Raw genomic sequence first — 17,042 nt, 5'->3', positions numbered from 1 at the left:
GCAGAGTTCGGATCTGAACTCAGATCCTCTGATATGGACACTGTGGGGGATGAAAATATCAGTAGACATAGATGAGAAGTCCATAGTGAGTTAGTAGAGGGAAAGTTAGGGATGTTTGAGGGCCCATCCCTAGGCATTAGAATAGATCTTCAGAAGAGCAATTGCTTCTCCAAGTATCTTGTCACTACTATTGGGTCTGATCCAGTAGCGACAGGTGTCATTCTTATAAGTCCATATGCTCAAATTGCAGTGAACTCTCAACCTGGACAGCTTGTGAAAAGTGAGGGAGTGTCAGGAGGGAAATAGCGAATGGGAAAGAATGGCCATATTGTAATATAAGTAGGAGGGAGGACAGGTATTGAATCTCCATTTTACAGATAAGAAAACTGAGGAACAGAGAAGTGAAGTCTCTTTCATGGGCTCCTCCGCTGTCTCCCACCCCCTAACTGTGGGAGTCCCTCAAGGTTCAGTTTTGGGTCCCCTTCTATTCTCCATATACACCCACTCCCTAAGAGAACTCATTTGCTCCCACAGCTTCAACTACCACCTCTATGAAGATGATACCCAAATCTATTTCTACAGCCCTGATCTCTCTCACTCTCTGCAGTCTCACTTTTCTCCTGCCTTTAAGATATCTCTACTTGGATGTCCTACCTTCACCTCAAACTTAATATATCTAAAGCAGAACTTCTTACTTCCCACCCAAACTCTGTCCTCACTGTGACTTTCCCAATCACAGTAAATGGCACCACCAACCTTCCTGGCTCACAAGCCCGTAACCTTGGTGTTATCCTTGACTCCTCTCTCTCTTTGAACCCACATGTTTAATCCATCACAAAATCCTGTCAGTTCCCTCATTATATCATCACTAAAATCCACCATTTCCTGTCCATTCAAACTGCTACCACGTTAATACGATTAATGATCCAATCCCACCTTGATTCCTGTATCAGCCTCCTTGCTGACCTCACAACCTCCAGTCTTTCCCCATTCCAGTCCCTACTTCATTCTGCTGTTTGGGTCATTTTTCTTCAAAAACATTCAGGAAATGTTTCCCCACTCCTCAAAACCTCCAGGGGTTGCCCATCAACCTCTGCATCAGACAGAAACTCCTCACCACTGACTTTAAAGCACTCCATCACCTTACCCAGTTGTACCTCAGCTTGCTATTCTTCCACTACAGATGAGGTCACTGAGGCACAGAGAAGTGAAGTTACTTGCCCAAAGTCACACAACTGGATTTGAACCCATGATCTCTGACTCCAAAGCCCGGGCTCTTTCCCCTGAGCCACGCTGCTTCTTCTTCTAGGCTGTGAGCTTGTTGTGGGAAGGGAATGTGTCTGTTTATTGTTATATTGCACTCTCCCAAATGCTTAAATCAGTGTTCTGCACCTAGTAAGTACTCAATACGACTGAATGAATCACTGAGAGCAGGGAATGTGACTGTTCATTGTTGTATTGTACTCTTCGAAATGCTTAGTATAGTGCTCGTCACACAGAAAGTGCTCAATAAATACAATTGAATTAATGAAAGAACTTTCCCAAGGTCACACAGCAGACACAGTGTGGAGTTGGGATTAAAACCCAGGTCCACTGACTCCCAGGCCTGGGCTCTATCCATTAGGCCATGCTGCACTCTGCATTTAGTGACTCATGGGTTTGAAGAGGTGCCATTATTGGATCATTTTCAACTTGTCCAAATCCTTAATTTTGCTTATTGCCATTTTCATCTTTTAAGGGAACTGGCCAGGTCAGTGTCAATGCAAAGAGGGCTACTCTGGAGAAAAGTGCGACCATTGCCAATTTGGCTACAGGGGCTACCCGCATTGTGTACGCTGTAACTGTAGCCTGGCTGGCAGTGTGAATGATGACCCATGCTCGGAGCCCTGCCTTTGCAAGGTAAAATGGTGAACCTTGTAAGTTACGTGAGATGTGTCTTTAGGGGTTGCTTTTGAATAGCGTATTGGAAAAGAACAGGTCTCATGTAATAAATAGCCATAAAGCTCTAACACTTTTGTCTTTGACAGGTGTGGTATTACCCACATTAGGAAAACAAAATGCACAGATCTGCCTTTGGCCAGATACATGACACTGGGACAATCATTTGATCTCTTTGTGACTCAGTTTCCTAATGATGATGTTGGTATTTCTTAAGCGCTTACTATGTGCCAAGCACTGTTCTAAGCACTGGGGGAGATAAAAAGTCATCAGGTTGTCCCACATAGGGCTCACAGTCTTAATCCCCATTTTCCAGATGAGGTCACTGAGGCCCAGAGAAGCTAAGTGACTTGCCCAAAGTCACACAGCTAATCAGTCAAAAGGGAACATGAAGCTTTCTCCCTGGACAAATGAAATCTTACGAAAACAAAAATGACAACGGTGATAAAGAACTTCAGAAAAATAGAAGTGCTCAATAAGCTCAAGATTACATTATTAATATTTTTCTCAAGGTTTTAGTTTGTGTTAATTGGCTACAAAGGAATGTATGAGTACGAAACCGAACATGATTCCTTTAAGAGTGAGGGAGCCATATCCTTCATTTAGATCTATGGTTCTGTTTCTCACACATACAGTTTTGGAGTCCAGTTCTATTGCATTACCTTGAGGAGTAGTATATAATGACTATGATGAAATATTCCTTGGTTTAAAACCCACTTCCTTGAAAGGTTTATGGGTTTCAGTGAGATTTATTCACCCATTCATTTTTTTTATTGCTCTGGGTATTGTTTAGACCTTAAAGCTTTCTTTCCTAAATCATTTTCTGGCTGTATGTTTGTGTGTATATTTTCACTCAAGTCAATGTTTTATATTCAATTACAGGAAAATGTCGAAGGTGAAGATTGTGACCACTGTAAACCAGGCTTCTATAACCTGAAAGGCAGAAACCCCCAAGGCTGCACAGAATGTTTTTGCTTTGGAGTTTCTGATGTCTGTGAAAGCCTTGCTTGGTCTGTCAACCAGGTAGGACACAATCTTCTCCATGGACTAGGATTCAAGCAACTATATTAAATAGTAACTCTATTAGGGACAAGCCTAGGGCCATTCTGTACAGTTTTTTTCAGGTTTCTCTACCAAATTTATCCCTGCTCTTGTAAATTGAAGATGGTCTAATGCTGTTTATTGTAGGTTTGACCTCTTCTTCACAAGTAAACACGGATTTACTGTTAAACTGACTAATGTTATTTGGCCAATACGAAAAAACCCCTAATGAACTCAACTAGTTAAAGGGAAATCAAGGGGTTTAAGGGATCTGGTCAGGACTCAGGAATACTCATCTGTTGCCTGTTTACTTGTTTTGATGTCTATCTCCCCCCTTCTGGACTCTGAGCCCGTTGTGGGCAGGGATTGTCTTCTTTGTTACTGAATTGTACTTTCCAAGTGCTTAGTACAGTGCTCTGCACACAGTAAGTGCTCCATAAATACGACTGAATGAATGAATACTCATAAGGCATAAACCTTTTAAAGGGCTCAAACTTGATAAGTCAGAGAGGGAATTTTGACAATTACTCAAAATATTTACTTGAAGAAGAAATTCAAAAGAAGCTAAAATTTACACCAGAATCCCAGACCCTTTATTGATTAGATTAAGAAGTAGTTTGGCCTAGTGGAGACAGCACTGGCCTGAGAGTCAGAAGGATCTGGGTTCTAATTCTGATTTTGCCACGTGTCTGTTGTGGGACCTTGGGCAAATTCACTTAACGTCTCTCTGCCTTAGTTACCTCATCTGTAAAATAGGGATTACAACTGTGAGCCCCATGTGGGACAGGGACTGTGTCTAACCCGATTTGTTGTATCCACCCAAGTGCTTAGAATAGTGTCTGGAACAAAGTAAGACCTTAACAAATGGCACAATTATTCATATTATGTTAATAATAGTAATAATAATAATAATGGCATTTATTAAGCACTTACTATGTGCAAAGCACTGTTTTAAGTGCTGGGGGGATGCAACATGATCAGGTTGTCCCACATGGGGCTCACAATCTTAATCCCCATTTTACAGATGAGGGAACTGAGGCATAGAGAAGTTAAGTAACTTGCCCAAAGTCACACAGCTGACAATTGGCGAAGCCAGGATTTGAACCCATGACCACTGACTCCAAAGCCCGGGCTCTTTCCACGGAGCCATGCTGCTTCTCTAAAAAGGGTGATTCACTTTACGCATGTCCTCAGGCAGGAGACAAAGAGAAGCTGCTGTGCCCTGCAGGGTCAGAAGGGAAGGAAAGTCTTGTCCTGAGCCTGTCCAAGAAGATTCTGGGAACTTGATTCCACCCAGAACATACCCTTACCCCTGTCAAATGTATTGAGTCAGCCATTTTGCCTATTGGCAAATATAGTTTCACCTTTACATCTTGCAATTCTCTTGCCCATCACCAGCAGGAAATCTCATTGGATGTTTTGAAATCATACAATTCAATCAATCAATTGTATTTATTGAGCACTCACTATGTGCAGAGCACTGTATTAAACATTTGGGAGAATACAATACAACAATACAACAGACACATTCCCTGCCCAGTTCTTTTCAATGAAAGGCTGCAGTGTAATACAGCACAGTATAACTGTTTTTCTCAGCTTGTGGTTATCTCTGTTAGAGATTTATTTAACTTATTTTCAGATTGTCCCATTTTGCATTCAAATTTTAATTCCATCTTGTTTACTCTAAGGTAACTGATATGTCAGGGTGGGTAGTGACCGACTTATTTGGTGAAAACAAAATCCAGACTCAGAGAAACCAGTTCGATGGACTTCATCAAATTAGTATTAACAACACCGTGGCTATGAAAATATTGAAATCTATCTATTACTGGTCTGCTCCTTCATCGTATCTAGGAAATAAGGTAAGCTTACAAGTGAAAGGAAGCTAACTTTACGTGGATCTTCCCCATTTTGTTATCCATACTGAATAGTGTAAAAGACTAAGATTTTTCTGCTTATCCATGTATTCACTCATATACTTATTCATGGCTTCTTTCTCACTGCTTTTAAACATTCCTGTGTTTCCCCTATCCTAAAAAAACCCCTCCCTTGACCCCACAGCTCACTCCAGTGATCATCCCATCTCCCTCCTATCATTCCTCCACAAACTCCTTGAGTGGGTTGTCTACACTCACTGTCTCAAGTTCCTCTTCTCCAATTTTCTCTTCGACCTCACTAAAATCTAGCTTCTGTCCCTTTCACTCCACAGAAACTGCCCTCTCAACGGTCACCAAGGATTTCCTTCTTGTCAAATCCAATGGCATCTGCTCCATCTTAATCCTCCTCTAAATCTCAGATGCCACCAACACTATTGACTACTCCCTCTCTGGGAAACTTTACCCAAACTGGCTTCCCTGACACTGTCCTCTCCTGATTCTCCTCCTATCTCTCTGGCTACTCATTCTCAGTCTCTCTCACTGACTTCTACTCTGCCTCCTACAAGCTAACTGAGGGGATCCCTCAAGGTTCAGTTCTGGGACCCCTTCTATTCTCCATCCCTAAACACCAAAAGCAACCACATTATGTGTCGGTTTGGACAGAGCAGAGAAACAACACTTTTTACCATCTCCAAATGCTGACTTTGCCAGAGTGTGATTTTATGCTAGTCCCACTTCATGATTTTGGGAAAAAAAATGAGAATTAATTTTCTTTTACTATAGACTCACTTCTCAATGAAAATACCTTAAAATATTTACTGTGGCTTTTCCAGATGTACAGTTCCCTTTCCAATTTGATTACTGTAATCAGAAAATATGGGATGTTGCCTCATAATTTTACAGATTATTTTATGTTATATTTTCATGATGAATAGTTTAACTAGGTATCCCTAATACACCACATTTTAGGATCAGATATGTAGTGCAAGGATATAATTGCAATCGGCATTCCTCATCTGTTAGGTTGTTTATTTGTAAGAAAGGTAAATGGAGTCACAGGATTCTTGACTTTATAGTTGGATGAATGCAACTATGGTATAATAATGAAAGGTTTCATTAAGTTAAATGCAAGAGCAGTTCTTGTCTTATGCTGTCGAGTTGTCTCTGACCCGTAGCGATGCCGTGGACACATCTCTCCCAGCCATTTGCGATTGTTCTGGTAGTGTAGCCATAGAGTTTTCTTGGTAAAAATACAGAAGTGGTTTACCATTGCTTCTTGGTAAAAATACGGAAGTGGTTTACCGTCACCTCCTTCCACACAGTAAACTTGAGTCTCCACCCTAGACTGTCTCCTGTGCCACTGCTGCCAGCTCAGGGGAGTCTTGACTTATAGCAGATTGTCTTCCACTTACTAGCCACTGCTCGAGGTAGGAATGGAATGGGTATGCCTCAGCTTGACTTTCCCTCCCATTGTCGAGACTGGTAGAGTATTGGAAACTTTCCAGGTGCAATCCTGAGAGGGGGAAGAGCACCGCTGTTAGCTTGAAAATGAGTAAAACTGCATGGAGGTTGGGGGACTTCAACCTCTTGGCCATGAGAACAGTCATGTGAGAGGTTGTGATTATGTCTGTGTATAATCACTTGAATCTGAAATCCGTAAGCACCTTCCCTTCAGCTCCACAGAATTTATGTACCTATCCTTTCTCCCTCCCATTTCTCCTATCTGTAATTACTTTAATAGCTACCTCCCCTTCTAGTCTGTAAACTCCAACTGGGCATGGATTGCATCTATCAACACTTTTGTGTTGTACAATCCCAAGGGCTTAATACAGTTCTCTGCACAAGTAAGCTCTCGATAAATGCCATTGCTTGACAGTATTTCTCAGAGATGATTGATAAGTGCTGCACCTGTCAACTTAATGCTCCCCATGCCTTGCTGCCATTTCAGTGACTGAGGAGGAAAATCTGTGGACTCAGAATTCAGATCCCCTTTGGTTCCTTAGATCTGTTTGTTTACAGCTCGGGAATTTTGAAATTTGTTGCAGTTTGAATTCTGGCCATCTGGTCTATAACTCATACTGATGGTCAGAAATATTTTCTGTTCTCTAACATAAGTCTTTACTGTTTCAGCTGACTTCCTTCGGTGGATACCTGAAATATACAGTGTCTTACGATATTCCAATGGAGACTTTGGACAGTGATTTAATGTCTCACGCCGATGTTATCATTAAGGTAAAAGATCTTAAAACTGGCCTTTTCCAATATTTGTGGACTGGTGTACTCCAGGTAAGACAGGGTCTAATGGCTTCATGGCTCTCCATCACCTCGCCCCCTCCTACCTCACCTCCCTTCTCTCCTTCTCCAGCCCAGCCTGCACCCTCTGCTCCTCTGCCGCTAATCTCCTCACCTTGCCTCGTTCTTGCCTGTCCCGCCATCGACCCCTGGCCCATGTCATCCCCCTGGCCTGGAATGCCCTCCCTCCCCACATCTGCCAAGCTAGCTCTCTTCCTCCCTTCAAGGCCCTACTGAGAGCTCACCTCCTCCAGGAGGCCTTCCCAGACCGAGCCTCCTCCTTCCTCTCCCCCTCCTCCCCTCCCCATCCCCCCACCTTACCTCCTTCCCTTCCCCACAGCACCTGTATAGATGTATATATGTTTGTATGTATTTATTACTCTATTTATTTTACTTGTACATATCTATTCTATTTTATTTTGTTAATATGTTTTGTTTTGTTGTCTGTCTCCCCCTTCTAGACTGTGAGCCCACTGTTGGGTAGGGACCGTCTCTATATGTTGCCAAGTTGTACTTCCCAAGCGCTTAGTACAGTGATCTGCACACAGTAAGCGCTCAATAAATTGATTGATTGATTGATTGAGGAGATGTTGGTCTTGGGGCAGAACCAGGAATGCAGGCGAGTTGTCCCTTGAGGGGATGAATTTGGGGAGGGGCTTACAGGGTTCAGCAGCTTGGCTTAGTGGAAAGAGCACGGGCTAGGGAGTCAGAGGTTGTGGGTTTTAATCCCAACTCCACCACTTGCCAGCTGTGTGACCTTGGGCAAGTCATTTAACTTCTCTGTGCCTCAGTTACCTCATCTGTAAAATGGGGATGAAGACTGTGAGCCCCACGAGGGGCCATCTGATTATCTTGTATCTACCCCAGCATTTAGAACAGTGCTTGGCACACAGTAAGTGCCTAACAAATACCAACATTATTATTACTATTATTCAGGGCCCTGTATATATCTGTGGCGCAGTGGAAAGAGCTCGGGCTTTGGAGTCAGAGGTCATGGGTTCAAATCCCAGCTCCACTAATTGTCAGCTATGTGACTTTGGGCAAGTCACTTCACTTCTCTGGGCCTCAGTTACTGCATCTGCAAAATGGGGATTAAAACCGTAAGCCCCCCCATGGGACAACCTGATCACCTTGTAACCTCCCCAGCACTTAGTACAGTGCTTTGCACATAGTAAGTGCTTAATAAATGCCATCGTTATTATTATTATTATGTATATATCTTTATATCTGTATATAGATAGATATAAAGAGAAATATAGATATGTAGATATCTGCTATTTATCTATTTATATTAATGTCTGTCTCCCCCTGTAGACTGTGAGCTCATTGTGGGCAGGAATGGGTCTTTTGTCATATTGTGCTCTTCCAAAGTACAGTGCTTTGCACACAGTAAGCACTCAAAAAATACAGTTGACTGATTGAATGACCCTCCATTTGTGGGCATAACTCAGGGATTGGAGGGAACAGTGTTTTCCAGTTCCTGCCTTGTATAGTCCCACTTATTCTGGTCTTCCTCATCTCCCACCATTCTTTGATAATAGTAATAATAAAAATGATGATGATTATGGTACTTGTTAAGCACTTGCTATATGCCAAGCACGGCTCTAAGCTCAGGGGTAGATATAAGTCATTTAGGTTAGACACAGTCCCTGTCCCCCGTGGATCCACCAGTCTTAATCCCTATTTTACAGAAGAGGTAACTGAGTCCCATAGAAGCTAATTGACTTGTCCAAGGTCACACAGCAGACATAGAGCAACATGGCGTAGTGCCAGTGCTAGATCACTGGCCTGGGAGTCAGAAGGTCATGAGATCTAATCCCAGCTCTGCCACTTGTCTGCTGTGGAAGTTGAGTAAGTCATTTCACTTCTCTGGGCCTTAGTTGCCTCATCTGTAAAATGGGGAATTGAGACTGTTAGCCTCAGGTGGGACAGGGACTATGTCCAACCTGATTAACTTGTATCCACCTCAACACTAAACAGTGCCTGGCAAATAGTAAGTGCCTAACAAATACCATAATTACCATAATTATCATTATTATTACGTGATGGAGTTAGGATCAAAACCCAAGTCCTTCTGATTCCCAGGCCCGTGCTCTATCCACTGAGTCATGCTGGATGATGACATTGTGAGCAGTGTCCACATTTACAGTCCTGGCATCTCTTCTGAGACAATTAAGTAAAGTCCCTGCATGGTGATTGATTACCAGTTCATGCCTCTGAGCTACAGGACACGCAGGATTCATTCATTCATCTGTTCAGTCTTATTTACTGAGCACTTTCTGTGTGCAGAGCTCTGTGCTTGGCCAAAGTGCTTGGCCAAATATTTTGGTGCTGTAACAGGCTGCCTGACTTAACCCCATTGGGTTTGTGGCGGATAATGAATGCAGAGCTTTATTTTACCTCACCGCATCTCAAAAGTGGACCCAGGACCTCCAGGTGGGGTGAGTGCAGGGAAGCCACTTTTCTATTTATACTTAGCTTTTCCAGTGTGGGTGGTGGGGAGAGAGGGAGCAGAGGGGGTTGGGAGTGGAGGACACAAGGGGTGAGGAACACCTTCTTGGAGGTGTATGACACTTTTAGATAAGCTTTGCCCCAGGTCCTTTCATCAGTCTGTTCAATCCCATCACTACTTTCTCTGAGGTCACTCACATCATTCCAGTGCTCCTGTGTGAATAAACACTAGAGAAACAACATGGCCTAGTGGAAAGAGCAAGGGCTTGGAGTCAGAAGACCTGGGTTTTAATCCTGGCTCTGCTATCTTGGACAAGTAACCTGATTTCTCTATGCCTCTGTGTTCTCATCTGTAATTCATTCAGTCGTATTTATTAAGCTGTTTCTGTGTCCAGAGCATCGATCTAAGCACTTAAAATAGGGATTAAATCCTCCTCCCTCAAAGTTTGTGAACCCAGTATGGGGCATTCATTCATTCAATCATATTTATTAAGTGCTTACTTTGTGCAGAGCGCTGTACTATGTGCTTGGGAAAGTATAAACTCTGTGGCCAACCTAATTATCTTGTATCTTGTATATATCCCAGCACTTAGTACACTGCTTGGCATATAGTAAACACTTAGCAATTACCTTAATTAATTAATGATCAATCCCATTCATTAATTTAACAGTGATGATAGAGCACTCACGATGATGTCTAGGACACTGAACTGTGTCAATGGTGCATGACCATACTTTGAATACATTCCTTAGGGATGGTTTTGGCATTGAATCAAAGATACATTTTCTATTTGGCTTGTAATCCTACTCATATTTAGCGAATAGCAATGTTAGATCTGATTTTACTAATGCCCTTTATGGGTGAGTGCATAATTCTCAATATAGTATTTTACTTTCTAACCCTTTGCCCAAATTCCCAAGAAATCAACAAAGAAATAATAATAATTGCCAGAGATTTTCTGGGCCAAGTATTGTCGAACACATTGTATAGTTTTAATCTCACGTGTGATCACAAGCATAATGGGGAAAACCATTTGACTGATTATCACTATAGGATTGATCTCATTTAATCTACTGATACATTTGTTCTGTTTTAATATTTTAGGGCAATGGGCAGACTCTGAGCACAAGGGCTGAGGGTCTGTCTTTGCAACCTTATGAGGAGTACTTCAATATGGTGAGGCTGGATTCTGAGAACTTCAGGGACTTTAATACTAAAAGAGAAGTAGATCGGGATCAGCTTATGACTGTTCTAGCCAATGTGACACACCTCTTGATCAGAGCCAACTATAACACTGCAAAAAGAGCTCTATACAGGTAGGCGTGCGTGTCCATGTGTGAGACGATCGAACTGTACACATCTCGAATCTATTGATTATATCTTGTCCTGATGACCCCTATCCAAGTCATTTAAGCTTATCCCCTCTCAACTGTAAACTTGGTGTGGGTAGGGAATGTGTCTTATATATCAATGTGTTGTACTCTCCCAAGTGTTTAGTACAGAGCACACAGTAAGCGCTCAATAAATGGGATTGATTAATTAACTCTTCTGTGCCTTTGTCACTTTAAGTGTTAAATGGGGATATGATACCTGTTCTCTGCTGTGAAATAGACATATGTCTGATGGGATTCATATCTCCACCAATGCTTAAGTAGGGGCTTGGCTCATATTAAGTGCTAAACTAATACCCTCATAATTATTTTAATTATTTGTTGATGATCTCTAGACTGTAAGCGCCTTTTGGGTAAGGAACATCTCTACCAACTCTGTTGTATTTTCTCAAGGGCTGAGTACAGTGAATGCTCAGTAAAACGATGGATTGATTGATACCATTAGTACGGTGAATTGCTATGAGAAACCCCTCATCTATTTGCAAACAAGTTTACACAACCAAGCATTTCACTCAAAAAATATACCTTCAAGAGACAATCGGTGGTATTTATTGAGACCTTACTATGTGCAGAACACTGTCTTAACTATTTGGGACAGTCCAAGGTAATAATGTTGGTGGACATACTCAATACCCTAATGAAACTTATGGTCTAGTGGAAGACCAAATTAGAGAAAATGGACAGCAGTAATAATAATAATACTTTTAATATTTGTTAAGCACTTACTTTGTGCCAGGCACTTTACCACTGGGCACTGTACTAAGTGTTCCATCCAATTCTTTTCAAATAAAGTTTTTCGGTGGAAATCAAGTGAGAAAGCAGCGTGGCTTAGTGGATAGGGCACAAACCTGGGAGTCAGAAGATCATGGGTTCTTACCTCAGCTCTGCCACATGTCTGCTGAGTGACCTTGGCCAAGTCACTTCACTTTTTTGGGACTCAGTTACTTCATCTGTAAAATAAGGGATTAAGAGTGTGAGCCCTATGGGGGACAGGGACTGTGTCCAACCTGACTAACTTGTGTCTATCTTAGAGCTTAGAACAGTGCTCGGAATGTAGTAAGTGCTTATCAAGTACCATAATAATAATTATTATTAAGAGTCACATTGCTTTCTGTCTCCAGGCTAGATGCAGTTGCTCTGGACACAGCGTTCCCTAATGCTAGAGACCCAGCCTTAGCCGCAGATGTGGAACATTGTGAGTGTCCTCAAGGTTACACAGGAATCTCCTGCGAGGTAATCCTCTCTGCCTCTTTTGTCTGCTCTCTTACTCACACTTCTCTTTCTCCATCTCCTCTAAGGCTAAAACTCATGAACTTAAAATGTTTACCGGTGAATGCCCAGCATACAAATATGAAAAAAATTGAAATGTTTTTTCCTTTTGAATTCTTTTAACACTCTGCAGAAGTCAGACTGTTTATTAGTGAGATACTAACTTTTTTTAGGTAGTGGAGGCCCCTAAGAGTAGCTAGTGGAAGGAGCTGCAGGGCTCTGATTCACTGATCCTTTAGTAGTGCAGTGATTTGCCAGTCAGAATGATGAAACCAGATTCTATCCAACCCAGGATGGATTTAGAGTGGAATAATTCCAAGAAGCTGAAACTAGATAAGATACATAGGAAACACAGATGTATCAAATGAGGACCCATTTACTTCTCTGCTCTGCCCTCCAATCCTGTTTGTAGTAGCCTGTGACAGCAGGCTGAATTAGAAGAGGAAAGTTTACCAATAAAAGTGTTTGTCCTCTACAGAGAAATACTGGTCTTAATTCATGGTGGAGACAGGAGACATGTAATTTATATAGGTGGCAGGATCAGAGAGATGAAAAGCAACAAGAGGTAATGGAGAGTTAGTTCCTGGGGAAACCTGCATGGTGTCTAACTTGAGGAAACTAGTCTGGAAGTTGAAGCTCCGTCAGTGGTATTTTCTGAGTGCTTACTGTGTGCAGAGCACTGTACAAAGAGCTTGGGAGAATACACTAAAACAGAGTTGATAGACACAATGCCTACCAATGAGTTTACAGTCTAGAGGGGACGGTAGAGTAGAGTTCTAGGTGGGCAGAGCAAATATGCATTGGCATATTTCTCCGAGTGTGCAGACAACAAAATGCAACTCTTCTAATCAATCAGTTAATCATTGGTACTTATTGAGAAGTTACTGGGTTCAGAGCACTATACTAACTGCTTGGGAGAGTACAATAAAACAGTCGGTAAGCACAATGCCTGCCCATAAGGAGATTGCCATCTACATCCTCTATAGAAAAGTGGAGGGTTTCCAAATGTCTGTCTCCTATTTTGTTCTTATTTGGTCCACATGTACTTTCCCTGCAGTCTTGCATCCCTGGGTATTATCGAGTGGGAGGAATACTTTTCGGTGGGATCTGCAAACCCTGCGAGTGCCACGGGCATGCAGCTGAATGTGATATTCACGGGGTTTGTTCGGTGAGTTTGCATCCTTAATGTTGACATGTTGAAAGGTCATTTAGAAGTGCTGATGTGATGAGTTGCGTAGAAATAATGAATAGGATTCCTCAAACCATCTGAGATGCTGCCGTGGGCCTGATATTATCTCTGAAATCATCAATCTAGATACACCACCCCATAAAGTGTTCATTTTTTCAATGGCATTTGTTAAGCGCTAAGAATGGGGCTCAGCATTTAGGACAGTAGTTGGCATGTAGTAAGTGCTTAACAAATGCCATCATTATTATTAAGCACTTACTATTGGCCAGGCACCATACTAAGCGCTGGGGTAGATACAAGCTAATCAGGTTGGACACAGTCCACATCCCAAATGTCACAGTCACAGTCTTAACCCCCATTATACAGATGAGGTAACTGAGGCACAGAGAAGTGAAGTGACTTGCTGAAGGTCACACAGCAAACAAATGGTGGACCTGGGATTAGAACCCATGTCCTTCAGACTCCTGGGCTTTTTATATTTGATTTATGGACTGACATAATTTCCCGCTTTTTGCCTTTAATGCAAAAAAAAGAAAAGAAAAAGAAAACAGACTTTAGGATGGGAAGGCCTGAGGGTGTATGAAAACACCAAGCTTCTATGATTGCAACAATTTAGATCTAGAATGATCCCTCCCACCTCCATTTAGCTTGTCAGATAGATTTGTTAACAATAAAAATATTGTTTCCTTGGCCACTGATTATTATATTTATTCCTACATTTAAATTTAAGGAAGGTAGATACTGGCTTTCCCAACTATAGGGTTTATTGCATATGAAGCTAGAACTTCCATATTATACAACAATACCTAAGCAGAGAATGCACCCTGTAATCAATAGATGAAGAAATATCACCAGTTTCTAATGAGAAGAGTGAAATTGCAGTGCTGCTTATATTTATGATTCAATGCTTAGCAAGCTCTCTCCCCCTCCTCCCCCTCCCCATCCTCCCACCTTACCTCCTTCCCCTCCCCACAGCACCTGTATATATGTATATATGTTTGTACGTATTTATTACTCTATTTTATTTGTACATATTCTGTTTATTTTATTTTAATATGTTTTGTTTTGTTCTCTGTCTCCCCCTTCTAGACTGTGAGCCCACTGTTGGGTAGGGACCGTCTCTATATGTTGCTAAGTTGTACTTCCCAAGCGCTTAGTACAGTGCTCTGCACACAGTAAGCTCTCAATAAATATGATTGAATAAATGAATGGATAAATGAATGAAACTATTTTATAAACAGAAAAATGTATTATTGCTATAATTATTTGTCACGAGCCCCTGGTTCACACCAACCAAGACCTTCCTGAACTGGGAGAGCCTCGGTGATGCATAGTAGAGTTCAAACCACACCTCTGATCACCAGGGTTAATGAGTAATGTTTTTTACTTACTTTTACCAATGTGCAAGGGAGTGACACATACACACACTCAGTCACTCCACTCCACCAAGGGGGCAATACCAGTCTGTGGTCAAAGGAGCCAGTTTTGCCAACGCTTCTTCTTTCTCCTTCCAAGTGCTGCTGCCTTCTGCTGCTTTCGAGTGCTGCTCTCCTGCTGCTTCTGCTGCTCTCCTGCTGCAGGTGCTTCCCTCTCTGCTTCCCACGACCTCCAGGTGCCCTTGCATCTCAGCATACCTCTGTCTGCCTGTTTCTGCTCCTGGTGCCCTCTTGTGATTCAAAGCAACCACATTTTATCTGCCTTAGGGGCTCTACATGGCAGTCACTGATGGGTTGAGGCCCGTTACTGGTAGAGCATGGAGAGAAAGCCCCACCTCCCTCCATGTTCCACCCCCACAGGCCTGCAATCGCCTGCTTCAAGTAGAGCCCATCAGTGCCTTCACCATTCTCTTCCTTGTTGTTCACAGGATCACAAACAGTCACTAAAAAGGCAACTTGTTTTGGGCTCACGACATCATTATTAATAACATTAACCATGGATAGAAGCTTTCAGGTTTTCAGAATCCTTTTTCTGCTAATTACCCCCAATCCCCTCTCAAAGAGCTTTGTAATTTACAGTATGTTCGAGGAGTATATTTATCCCAGCAGTCCAGTGGGCAGGAAGTGCGTAGGACAGGAAGTGGTTCTGAGCTAGCCATGGTAGCTGAGTTTGACCCGAAGTCTAGTCTAGTCCCTCCTCCTTTGTCCCTCATGGCCTTTGCCCTACTCTCAACATTTGGGCAGTCTGAGTTGGCATCTCCTCGTAGGGACACCGTGCTGAGGCTTCTAGGATGATTTGAAAAGTGCCAGAGTGGTCTAGGAGATAATTAGTAATCACAGTCAACCTCCTCTTCCTTATGAGGAAATTCAGGTATGGAGGAGGGTAAGTAACTTCAAGATCCCCATGAGTCAGAGGTGAGCTTGGCATGGAGTCAGGTGCCTGGAAAGCTGACTTACATGGATTCTGACTAGCTTACCATTCCCTGATCCCTGCCTGTGCCCAGCTTGGTATTGCTTTTGGACTATTCTGGCTGGGCATAGGTTGGTGAGGTGAGGTGGGGCAGCAGGAGTTTTTCTGCTTGAAAATTGAGCCCAGAACTGCTTTCTGGACACACTGTGACAAATGGGTAGTTGACCCAGGGGGCAGGACTATTCAGAAACTGGTGTAGGCTGGACTAAATTCTTCCTGCCTCCGAGGAAAAATAACTCTTCTTTCTTTTATTCCTTTCTTCCTTTTTCTTTCTTTCTTTCTTTCTTTCTTTCTTTCTTTCTTTCTTTCTTTCTTTCTTTCTTTCTTTCTTTCTTTCTTTCTTTCTTTCTTTCTTTCTTTCTTTCTTCCTTCCTTCCTTCCTTCCTTCCTTCCTTCCTTCCTTCCTTCCTTCCTTCCTTCCTTCCTTCCTTCCTTCCTTCCTTCCTTCCTTCCTTCCTTCCTTCCTTCCTTCCTTCCCTTCTTCCCTCCTTCCCTCCCTCCTTCCCTCCCTTCCCTCCCTTCCCTCCCTTCCCTTCCTTCCTCCCTCCCTCCCTCCCTCCCTCCCTTCCTTCCTCCTTCCCTCCCTCTCTTCCTCCCTCCCTCCCTCCCTCTCTCTCCCTCTCTTTCTTTCTTCCTTTCCTTCTTTCCTTCTTTCCTCCCTTCTTTCTCTTTGTTTCCTTCTTTCTTTCCTTCCTTCTTTGTTTCCTTCTTTCTTTCCTTCCTTCTTTGCTTCCTTCCTTCCTTCTTTCCTTCCTTCTTTCTTTCTTTCTTTCTTTCTTTCTTTCTTTCTTTCTTTCTTTCTTTCTTTCTTTCTTTCTTTCTTTCTTTCTTTCTTTCTTTCCCTTCCTTCCTTCCTTCCTTCCTTCCTTCCTTCCTTCCTTCCTTCCTTCCTTCCCTTTCCCTCATTCATTCACTCCTATATATTAAGTGATTACTGTGTGCAGAGCACTGTACTAAGTGCTTGGGAGAGTACAATACAATAGTAAACAGACACATTCCCTCCTCATCATTGTGATGGGATAAAATCATCCTAAAAGATCCCCGACTTCCTGATCCCACCACCTCCCTTCACCCTAGTTTGGACAGAACCCTGGACAGCTCTGGCCCCTGCCCATGGGAAGCCTCCCTTCATCAGCAAGCAGCCCTCCAAATAGCTGTCATGACAGCAAGAAGACCAAGAGGGGTTG

General features: G+C 42.6%; 1 protein-coding gene and 1 non-coding gene across 2 annotated transcripts in view; one reads left to right on the top strand and one right to left on the bottom strand.

Moving 5' to 3' along the window:
* LAMA1 (laminin subunit alpha 1) overlaps positions 1 to 17,042 on the top strand; it is a 233,613-nt gene that overhangs the window by 102,581 nt on the left and 113,990 nt on the right. Inside the window, exons 10-16 of the mRNA XM_038747260.1 lie at positions 1,739 to 1,899; positions 2,821 to 2,961; positions 4,668 to 4,841; positions 6,987 to 7,088; positions 10,705 to 10,916; positions 12,113 to 12,224; positions 13,318 to 13,428. Of these exons, the coding sequence (XP_038603188.1) occupies positions 1,739 to 1,899; positions 2,821 to 2,961; positions 4,668 to 4,841; positions 6,987 to 7,088; positions 10,705 to 10,916; positions 12,113 to 12,224; positions 13,318 to 13,428 (1,013 nt within the window). The remainder of the gene's footprint in view (positions 1 to 1,738; positions 1,900 to 2,820; positions 2,962 to 4,667; positions 4,842 to 6,986; positions 7,089 to 10,704; positions 10,917 to 12,112; positions 12,225 to 13,317; positions 13,429 to 17,042) is intronic.
* Positions 6,242 to 6,379, bottom strand: LOC119929309. The gene has a single exon (XR_005451440.1). It is a non-coding gene; the product is annotated as a small nucleolar RNA SNORA7 (small nucleolar RNA).

Source organism: Tachyglossus aculeatus, chromosome 5 (assembly GCF_015852505.1).
Source record: "Tachyglossus aculeatus isolate mTacAcu1 chromosome 5, mTacAcu1.pri, whole genome shotgun sequence".
In the NCBI taxonomy this organism is placed as follows: Eukaryota; Metazoa; Chordata; class Mammalia; order Monotremata; family Tachyglossidae; genus Tachyglossus; species Tachyglossus aculeatus.
This window is presented reverse-complemented; position numbering and strand designations above follow the sequence as displayed.